An 11,210-nucleotide genomic window follows, 5' to 3' on the forward strand; every position below is an offset into this window, starting at 1 on the left:
CTTGCCCACGTTTGTGCCGGCCTGGGAGCCTTCGCTGCTAGCCCGGGTAAGAGTTAATGCAACGATGGGATGAGAGATTAATTATGGGCAAAGAAGTCCAAAACACCAAGCTATAACGTCAGCAAGGATGAAAATAGACGGAAACGAACGGAAAATCGCTTTATCATTTTCATATTTTTAGACGAAAACGGAAGCGGAAGTCGGACAACCGGGAGCGAAAACGGTAGCGAGATAAATGGTAATACGAAAACGGGTAAATACGATCGAAAAATAGACGGAAACGAGTGGTAAGCAAAAATTTAAACCGGAACATGCATATGATAGCGCAAATACAGAGACCAAAATGCAATACCAAATATCAAATATGCACTGACCAGTGACTAGTGACCACATTAATACAATACCACATATCCATAGTCTATAGATCATAATTCACACAAATATAAATTATCCATACATCACATAAGAACATATCCATAGTCCATAGATCACAATTTACACAAATATGAATTATCCATACATCGCATAAGACAAGAGACATTTTGAACCATATTGGGCTTAGGGACTATGTTGGGCTACTTTCCCGTTTTTATGAAAACCGGGATAGAAAACAGATATCCCGGTAAAAAGCAAGATTCGTAAATACGGACGGACAAATGCTCTACCGTTTTCGATCCCGCTCCCATTTTAATCTGTCCCGTTTTCGGTCTCGTTTCCATTTATCCCGTAAAAAACGAAAACGAGCAGAAAAATACGGTATACGGTTGCGGACGGAACGGGGTTTATCCCGTCCATTTTCAACTTAAAACGTCTGGTTTTAAGAAAATAGGGTGGAAGGCGAGGACGTCTAGTTTTACAATGACTGAAGAGTCGATGTTTGTAACTGCAGAGGATCTCGTTCCCTAGAGAGAGTATGTATCTAGACATAGCTTTGTATCTAGGCATATAACAAAAGTTGTGTATCTAGAAAAATCAAAACGACCATATGTGGAACACAAGTAGTAAGGCTAGTCTCAATGCATAGTTTCATAGCACAGACTATAAACTAGGTAACCGAGCCACATGAGTTTTATGGGGATGAAACTCTTCTCTAATCTGATGAAACTCTTTCATTTAATGGCCCTGCCAAGTCAGTAATTTTGCTTATGTGGCACCCTATTTAATGTGTATGACACTCCCATGAAACATGCATTGAGATTGGCCTAATTATGTAAATAAGTTGAACTTTAAACAAATATAAATGGACATGTACTTTTGTGGAAGTTAGCGACTAGACGTGTATGTATCTCTAACCACATAACGTCTTAATCGCGTAAATCACATGCCACCAATTGATGCGTGCTCAATGTATTTTATATCATCTAACGAACACTCAGCTAGTTAGTGGCTAGTCCAACTGTCAGGACACTGTGTGCTAGTGTTGCGTCTAAAACAATCCACGCTTCGTGCTTTGCAAAAGTTGGCATTGAGCAAGATTTGATCTACACACAACAACACCATCCTTTACTGACCCTAGGATCTTCACTTTCTGGAAATGGACAACAACACTACTGATACTGATGTCAGGCCCAAGCTCCAAAATGGAAAGCCACTTGTTAGCTGCAATGTAATCGAGTTGGCCAACCAAACTTAGGGGGTGTTTAGTTCTCTTTTTTTTATTTTTTCAAAAAAAAATTAGGTTTTGGTCCATCATTTTGCAAAATATAATTAAACATTATACAAAATTTTTGACAAAAATATGGTTATTCTTCATTTTAAATTTTGGTCTCAAGAGGCCAAAAAAATCCAAAAAGAGTCACAAGAGGCTCTTACGAGGATATAAATTCTGCATTTTGTATGAAACTAAACATGACCTTAGAAATTTTGGCATTTTGCATTTTATCACTCCAAAGTAGTTGACATTTGCATTTGGATTCTATGGGGAACTAAACACCCCCTTAATTAACCGTGTTAACAAATACGCGCAGTGTCCATTTCAGTGGCTTCGCTTTCCTGCCTGCTGATACCCAACGATCAGATAGAATATATATAATTAGTTCTTGGAGGCGTCCACGTTATTCACAATCTTATTGTATGCTTTCTTTTCTTGGACAGCTAGCTACATAAGATTTTCTTAATGAAATGTATCAATTTTCTATGAAAACTCAACAAGGAATTTGCGGAGTAAAGTTATTTGAAGGGGAGTTAAAACCATCAAGCACACGAATTGAGGTCAGCTTAGTTAGTTATAGTTAGGTACTTTACGGTGAAACCTGTTTACCTAAGTTTAGTTCTCATTTTTTTGATCTATTTTTGTGGCAAAATAAACTTTACCGTATATATGTAGAGAATGTTTGGTTTTGTTCTGGCAATTTCTCAACCATGTAGTTCTCGAACCTAAGCTGACACCCAACATTTACATGAATTCTCGTTCGCTAGTGAAAAGATCGTCATTTCTTTCACGCCACAACTTCTTTGACACTCTGTATGATTCAATTTCAACGACGTCGACATTTTTGTAGATGTCGCATTGCGCAGGACAAAACCAAGACATCATTATTATTAGTATTGGACAAATACAACGATGCGATCTTGTTGCAAGTCAAGATCGAGCTATCGTGGCCACATTATACACACGACACGAGATAGTTTTTTACTATATACTATCAGGTCACCAGAAACTGAAATTAACGGGGTACTGAGGATGTAAAAAGTACACGGTAAATTCCTGTCCCAAGCATCAACTCATGGGGAAAAGAAAGACGACTTTTGTCCAGTTCACTTGAGGCTCAGTTTTCAAAAAAATTTCAAGATTTAGGTCACATCAAAACGCATATATAAAATATTAAATATAGATAAAAAAAATAACTAATAATACGTATGTAATTTACGAGATAAATTTTTTGAGTGTAGTTAGTTTATAGTTGGATAAATATAAACAAAAATGCTACAATTAATAGACAAACTTAAAAATTTTCGTGAAGTAAACGAGGCCTGACTTCACCGGCCGTTAGTACAAGTACAGTGTACACAGTACACGTCGTCAAAAATAGTCATGCTCGCAGTAGCGAAACTGCATGCATGCATGGCCATGCCAAGCATCGTAATTAAGTACTGCATCAATCAAGCATGCAGCGACAAGGCACGTCTGTAATAGTACGTACCAGCTCCAATGCACCCGTACCCATTACCCAACTACGACTAGTTGATGCTGGCGCGGCAGGCCAGCTGGACCATCGGAGCTGCGCCGGTGAAGCAGCTGGCAGCGGCGGCGGCGGCGACGGCGCGGCCAGCCACCACCTCCTCCGGCGCATCCGTCGCGGCGAGCCGGCCGCCACAGCCGTCGTCTATTGCTCTGCTTCCTCCTCCCCTGAGGAATCCCTTGCAGAGCGCTGTCCAGAACGCGCGGTCCGGCCCGCCGGTCTCCGCCGCCGTCCGCCGCGCCTCCTCGCCGACGCTCCTCTGGATGTCGTTCTGGTCCGTGAGGCGGTCGATGAGGTTGTGCAGGATGTCGACGGTGTACTCCGGGTGCCCCTGGATGCCCAGCGCGTGCTCCCCCACCGCGAACGCCTCCACTCGCGTCTTCTCCGAGTACGCCAGCACCCTCGCCGTCGGCGGGATCTCCCACACCTGCGTGATCACCATCGATCCATACACGTCACGCCATGTCGTCGCCATGTATGAGATAGAGTACCACTGGATCGGAGGAGTATCATCGACGCACCTCGTCTTGGTGAACCTCGATGATGGAGGCGCTCCGGGGAAGTTCGTCGTCGTCGAGGAATGGCGGCGGCAAAAGTCCGGCCAGGTCGTCGTGGCCCTGGACGAAGGTGACCTTCCTGACGCCGACGTCCCATCCACTGCGCGCCCTGCGCACCGTCCCGCCCAGCGCGCGGCACAGCACCTGGTGGCCGAAGCAGACGCCGAGGACGCGCTTCCGCATGGCGTGGAGCGTCCGCAGCAGCGCGCAGAGGCGCCGGACCCAGGGCTCGTCGCCGTGCGCGTCCCGCGGGCTCCCGCTCACCACGAACCCGTCGTACGACGCCAGGTCCTCCGCCGCCGGGAACTCGCCGCCGATCACGCGGAAGCAGTCCCACCTCTCCCCGCCTCCGCCGTCGCCGCCGAGGGCGGACACGAAGACGTTGTGGTACCCGCCGTACGCCTTCCTGGCGTAGTCCGAGTCCCACAGCGCCAGCAGCAGCGCGTACCGCCGCGCCGCTGGCTTCGCCGCCGTCATCGCCGGAGCGGAGAGCGCGCGCACGGGGACTGGAGCGGAGAGGCCGGGACCCGGGAGCGACACTGTGACAGCCACCTAGCTTTGCTTGCGAGCTCGATGGATGGATCGATCGCGATGCGGAGGCGGCGAATTCCGGCTCCCCCTCTATATTTATGGAGCCGTTGGGTCGGGGTGCGCGTAGCGCCGTAGCGCGTAGGAGGCGGTCTCGGGTCACAGTCTCTTGTGAAACACGTGGCTTTTAATATATAATTAACTAATCGAGTGGACGAGATCGATCGGCCGGTAGCATGCAATGCATGGCTTGCTAGAGGAGTGGGAGTGGCCAGGGTCCCACAAACGCTGGCCGCGTGGAGTGAATCGATTAACCTCCCAAATAATTATGCATGCATGGCTTGCTAGAGGAGGGAGCTGGGGGCCTTGTTCAGCTTGACAGTAGGGCCGTGGCAATCAATTGATGAGTCACATGAAAAAGAGACCAGTGAAAACGAACTTGTTGGTCAGTTGCATTGGCACTTGACACGCGCTTGGCAATAGCCCTGTCTAAGTGTTGATCATATAGTTGCTAAAATCATGATTCAGTAGGGTGCTTTGAAGATCTTAGTTTACTCGATTAATTCTATGATTCTGTTAAGCAGAATCTACCATTTTACGATTATAGTAGCTATGGTTGTGCTTGCTGCAGCTACTGTCCTAACTGTTTCTCTGTTGCTGCTACAATAGCTTGTGAGAGTAAGTTTTTCAAGCTCTTGTAGCAGCCAGAGTTCGAAAATTCGATTTTCATTGATTTAATTTGGGTCATGCATACTAGTGACTTATGATAAATTTACATACCAATGATTTTGGTTCCTTTTTTTTGAGTTTTTTTCAAGTTTTATCCAAAACTTTACAAATATTTTCTTAAACCGTCAAACTCCACAAATATTTAAAAAAAAACAACCAAAATTTCGTTGATTTTCGGTCCTATTGTCCCCTTCCGATATTTGTGTCCCAACTAGCAGGCTGGAACTAGCTAGCGAACAACAATCTCAGCGATCACATTGTATGATCCTACGATTTATGATGTTATCATTGTTTTTTTAATAATGGAACAAAGTCGATGTTATCATTGTTTTTTTGTATGATCTTATTTGTCTTATTTAAAAATTTGTATAAATATAGTTAAATTTAAGTTATTTTTGAAGAACTTTTATTAATAAATCAAGCCACGACAAAATAAGTGATATTTTGCATACATTTTTGAATAAAACGAGTGGTTAAACTTGGGGTCTGTTTGATTTCCCTTGCTAAATTTTAGCCAACTAAACTTTAGTCACTTTAGTAGTTAAAGTTCCAAACACACTAATTAAAAAAAGAACTAAAATAGTTTAGTCTCACTAGTCATCCAAGAGTAGCTAAAATAACCAAACAGGGCCTTGGTGTTAAAAAAGTCAAATGTTTTGTAATTTGGGATAGGTTGAGTGTAAATTTTATTTCAATACCGATTTGAATCCAGTCAAAGCTCATCCAGACACACTTCTTTAAGGTTTATTTTAATGTTGAATTTCAACTATCATGTTGAATGCTGATGTCTTTATCCTACTGATCATAGTTCTACAAAATAACTACCTATAGATTAATCGCCATTTTATTGTCTTCTTTTCATCATACGGGGGCTGGTCTAGCAAAAGCTGTAGCACAGTAGTATCAATTTAGACCTCACGTGCTTAATGCTACCCGTTATCCTACATGAAGTAATTTCGGTATCCATTGATTTGCCATTTTCTAATTCACCTTTGGTTCATACAGTTCCCCTGCTTATTGAACTTCTCTGAACATCATTTTTTTTCATGTTTCTTCAGAGACATTGATTCTTAATTTGCAGGGTAACTAAAGCATGCTGTCTAGCTTGGAGCATGTGGTTTTAGATGGGAATCTTGTTAGCATTTTCCGTGATGATTATAGTTCCTTGTAGTCAACTCTAGATTAAGAAGTTGAGACTAAATAAAACTTAGTTCAGCTGACCTGCTATTCTTTTTAATGTTTTAGGACTAAGAAACCGCATTCTATGTTGCTTTAGGCTCTCAAGATCCATGTGTAGATACAGAGTTACAATTCTCCTTCCAAAAGTGTATGATCCTATCAGTTTCCCGTTCAACAAACACAAAAACATCAGTTTCCCATTTAATTTCTATGTCTATACAATACAACTATATAGTATACTCCACAAACAAGATGCTGTTTTGACATAAACTCTGGTGACATTCAGACGGAGAGATCATAGATATAGAAGTGAATTTGCAATAACTAAAGATTTTTTTAGCGATCGTGCTTGTGCACGTTTTTCATTAAGAAGACTGGAACAGAGTTAGAGCAACTCCAAGAGAAGAGCTATCCATGTTATGTATTCTATATTTGGCTATTTTAGAAGAGAAAAGAGAGTCCAACAGCTATTGTATTTGGTTTGCTAAAATAGCAAGTCATCTATTCCGGAGTTCTCGCATGGTAAATATAGCTTGCATGTCCCGCTAGCCATATGATTTGCCATATAGAAAGACTGTTGGAGATTTTTGTTTTTTTACATGATTTTCTATTTTAGAGGTTGGCTAAATTTTGAATTTAGCCATCCATTTTTACCAACTCTCTTGGAGTTGCTCTTACAGAGTTAAAAACCCCACGGTAACCCAGGTTCCAACGCTGAGAAAATAGCAAACTGGAAAACAACTGAGGCCTTGTTTACATGCAAAAAGTTTTGGGATTTTGACACTGTAGCACTTTTGTTTTTATTTGACAAATATTATCCAATGATGGAGTAACTAGGCTTAAAAAATTCGTCTCGTGATTTACAGATAAACTGTGCAATTAGTTATTTTTTTATCTATATTTAATGATTCATACATGTGCCGCAAGATTTGATGTGACGAGAAATCTTGTAAAGTTTTGGATTTTTGGGTGTATCTAAACAAGGCCCTGAGAAAGTCTAGCAGATGCGAATAGACAGCAACCGATTGCGACAGCCCGTAGATTCAGTCAGACGCAAGAGTCACCAGCGAGCTCAGGTGCTTGTACCCTGCGACGCACCACTCATCAATTTCCTGACGCACAATAACTGAAGATTTGAGTAAAGAAAAAATGTACTCTATTTTAAATTATAAGACATTTAAAAAAATCTTGTAGAGTCAAACACCTTAAGTTTGACCAAAATTATAAAGAAAATTAAAAAAATTTATGACATCAACTACGTATACTATAAAAATATAGTTAATAAAGAATCTAATAATATTTATTTGACGTCATAAATGTTATTATTTTATCATATATGTTTAGTCAAACTTAAGATGATTTGATTCTTTAAAATTTTTGAAATAACTTAAAATTTGGAACGGGAAGAGTAGTAACGAAGTTATAAGCGCACAAATGGGTGAGCAAACAATTAGGTAGTTTGTATAGTTAGTATATATAAGTATACATCACCAATAATGAGAGTACATTTTTTTGTCAACAGGAAATCGAACTGCACTACAGTGTGCAATCCTGCAGCAAATAGCTACTAACGAATTTCTGCCTACGTGCGCCCAGCCCTAGCCAAACTAGTTGCTGCGAGCCAACTGGATCATTGCAGCTGCGCCTGCGCTGGTGAAGCCGCAGCCAGCGACGGCGCAGCTGGTCACCTCCGGCGCCGCCGTCGTCTCCCGCATCGCCGGCAGAGCAGGCTGCGTACGATCTCCTCCGCCCCGGAGAAAACCCTTGCAGAGCGCCGTCCAGAACGCGCGGTCCGGCCCGCCGGTCTCCGCGACCGTCCGCCGTGCCTCCTCGCCGACGCTCCTCCGGATGGCCTTCTGGCCGGTGAGGCGGTCGATGAGGTTGTGGAGGATGTCGACGGTGTACTCCGGGTGTCCCTGGATGCCCAGCGCGTGCTCCCCGACCGCGAACACCTCCACGCGCGTCTTCTCCGAGTAGGCCAGCACCGTCGCCGCCGGCGGGATCTCCCACACCTCGTCCTGGTGAACCTCGATGAGGCCGGCGCTCTGGGCCGGAAGCTCATCGGCGACGAGATCCCCGATGAGGAACTCGAGGCGGCCCTCCAGGAGGTCCGGCGCAAACGTCACCTTCCTCACCCCGACGTCCCAGCCGTTCCGTGCCCTGCCGACCCTTCCGCCCAGCGCTCGGCACAGGACCTGGTGCCCGAAGCAGACGCCGAGCACACGCTTCCTCATGGCGTGGACGGTCTGGACGAGCGCGCAGAGGCGCCGGATCCACGGCTCGTCGCCGTGCGCGTCGTGCGGGCTGCCGCTCACCACGAAGCCGTCGTACGACGCCAGGTCCTCCGGCGCCGGGAACTCGCCGGCGATCACGCGGAAGGAGTCCCACCTCTCGTCGGTGCCACCGCTGGCGCCGTCGCCGAACGCGGAGACGAAGACGGTGTAGTACCCGCCGTACACCTCCTTGGCGTACTCCGAGTCCCAGAGCGCCAGCAGCAGCGCGTAGCGCCGCCCGCTGCGTTCCGCCGCCGGCTTAGTCGTCGTCGCCGTCGTCATTGCCGTGATGAGCAAATTATAAACAGCCGACGATCGGAGACGAAGCTGAGCTGACCAGAGCTAGCTAGTTACGATCGAGCTTGTGAGCGTAGTGCACCAACACTGATCGATCAGCTAGCTGTGTGTGTTAATTATGGCAATTTGCAATGATCTGCAGATCGAGGGACGTACTCGGAGCTCCTATTTAAGCTGTGTGTAGGCGTGTAGCTGTAGCTAGATGGAGTGGCGTCGCGATCGCTTGTGGAACACATGCATGGCTTTGGAATATAAACTAATGATATCGAAACGCGTGCAAATTGCAGCTCAAAAAAGGAATCACAACGTGGCAGTGGGGGAAAGTGTTGGGATAGAAATCGGATGCAGTTCACATCGACCGGCATTTATTCTCTCCAAACACGGAAAGGCGGGAGAGCTAGCTACACGTACACGAGCATATTAGGCAAACTAAAATTTTCCTTCAACATAAGTCCTCGTGCATATGAGTATATGACCATTAGATTTATGGTGAGATTCGCACTAGAGAACGAATAGAGATAATATTTAATATATCTGCACATAATCTTATCGGTCACACAGCTGGCTTCACGAGTTGGCGCATGAGTATATATAGGGAAGTTTTAACAAAAGAATCAAGTAAAAGCGCTGCCAATTATATTAAAAATAGGCTTACACTAGACAGTATAATGAATCAATAATAACCAAGAAGGTCCGAGCAACAACAACAACAACACAATTGAAAACAAACCAACCACAAAAATTAGTTGGAATGGGACTAAGGATGGGAATAGTGCTCCAAATGGGTACCCACGTTCTTCTCTAGTCTAGTCCATTAAGTTAGACTGGAGAAGAATCTCGGGTTCATTAAATTAGACTAGAGAAGAACATCGAGTACCCATTTAGAGCACTATCCGCATTCTTAAATGGGACCTTTAACACTTGTGAAAAAATATGTCAGATATACAACACTCACCCCACCATTGGCATGTCCTTCACAAGCTCCCCCACATTAGCTAGATGATTGCCATATAGTATCCAAATGACAGAGTTGTCAAGCTGAAGAAACCCCAAAGTCAATATTTGCATTGTCGTTCCCGATGTTGCCCCTTACCTAGTTTATGTCATGCAGGACTAGTCGCCGTATTCCGCTGCAAGTCGTGTAACCATACGGATGTGCCATCAAATCTATTTGCATCATCTTATAATGTTGTTCCACATCAGAATAATTAGTAATTCATTTGATACATAAAAGGAATATTTTTCAAGCATATATGCTGGCGTGATCTATGCATTAATTATGCAATATGTTGTCATCGGTTGAGTAACAGGAGGCCATTCAACGCTCCTGGTGACTGGCGAGGCCGAAGCGACTCGAGTGGTAAGGTAAAGTTGAGAGGGACAAAGAGATATGGGTAGCTATATATATATAATGAACGAAGAGGAACAAACGAGAAGAGAAATCATGCATGATGTCGGAGGCAATTTGTCAATGTCTCAATGACAATGGTCTACCGTTGATTACTTGTACGTCCGTGACTAGGGTCACAATCAGCTGCCAAATCACATGATGGAGTCGTAGAAATAAATAATACTAAATAACAAATTAAACAGATCAGTGAAACCTTTTGGCCCTGGCCTAGCTTACGACCCTGTCAATTGTCAACAGTGAGAAGACACAAATTGGTATGGCACTCCTATCAATAAATGCTTTAGTAGAGCTCCTTCAATAACGATTCAAGCATCATGATTATCCAATTGATACACGTGGTCATTTTTGGTAAATAAGTATACACTGTGAGTAACTAGCTACTTTGTTAGAGCAACTCCAGCCCAGCATGCAAATGAGGTTTCTATTTTTTCCATTTGCATGCTGACATGTAAAAAATAGGGACCCAAATTTACTAACAACTCCAGTCCAAGACTATTTTAGTGTTCATCCTACACTTTGCAGATTAGCCCCTAGACTTTCCTACAATTCACTAGGCCTGAATCTAAAAACCTATGTGCCTGGTAATTATGCAAAGTGAAACAGAGAAAGATTAATATTTACACGGGTGCCCTTCTTCTTCTATCTTGCATACGTGACGGAGCAGAGCGTCGGGCTTCGGCCGAGTCTGGCGACAAGGTCGCCCGTGGCGGCCACGGCGGGGCCGCGCGAGCAGGGCAGGGCTAGGGCGCGCTCACGCCTACCTGCAGCTCGGCCGACGGAGGTCTGTGGCGACGCTCTTGTCCGCACACGCGGCGCCCGAGCTCGCGCCCGCTTGCGACCGCGGCGCGACTGAGCCCGCGCGTCTTGGAGGAGCGTCCGGTGGAGGCGGCGTCTGCGCCCAACAGCAGAGCCGCGGCGCCCGTGCCCGGCAGAGGTCGGCTGGAGGAACCTGCGCGAGGGGCGGCGCTCTCCGACGTCGGCATCCCTAGGGTCTTCTTCTTCCCTGCACGGATCCGCGCGCCGCGACGGAGCCGCGAGCTCGCCCAGCCGCGCC

The 11,210-nt window shown here is 45.1% G+C and overlaps 2 protein-coding genes across 2 annotated transcripts; both read right to left on the reverse strand.

Moving 5' to 3' along the window:
- On the reverse strand, positions 2,915–4,350 carry LOC8077619 (gamma-glutamyl peptidase 3). Its single transcript, XM_002453355.2, has 2 exons — positions 3,704–4,350; positions 2,915–3,609 (listed from the first exon to the last, which is right to left on the reverse strand). The coding sequence occupies exons 1-2, from the start codon at positions 4,214–4,216 to the stop codon at positions 3,181–3,183; spliced, it is 942 nt and encodes a 313-aa protein (XP_002453400.1). The 5' UTR covers positions 4,217–4,350; the 3' UTR covers positions 2,915–3,180.
- Positions 7,615–8,952, reverse strand: LOC8079398 (gamma-glutamyl peptidase 3). The gene has a single exon (XM_002453356.2). It carries the CDS (start codon positions 8,728–8,730, stop codon positions 7,783–7,785), a length of 948 nt encoding a protein of 315 aa, XP_002453401.1. The 5' UTR covers positions 8,731–8,952; the 3' UTR covers positions 7,615–7,782.

Source organism: Sorghum bicolor, chromosome 4 (genome assembly GCF_000003195.3).
Source record: "Sorghum bicolor cultivar BTx623 chromosome 4, Sorghum_bicolor_NCBIv3, whole genome shotgun sequence".
NCBI lineage: Eukaryota > Viridiplantae > Streptophyta > Magnoliopsida > Poales > Poaceae > Sorghum > Sorghum bicolor.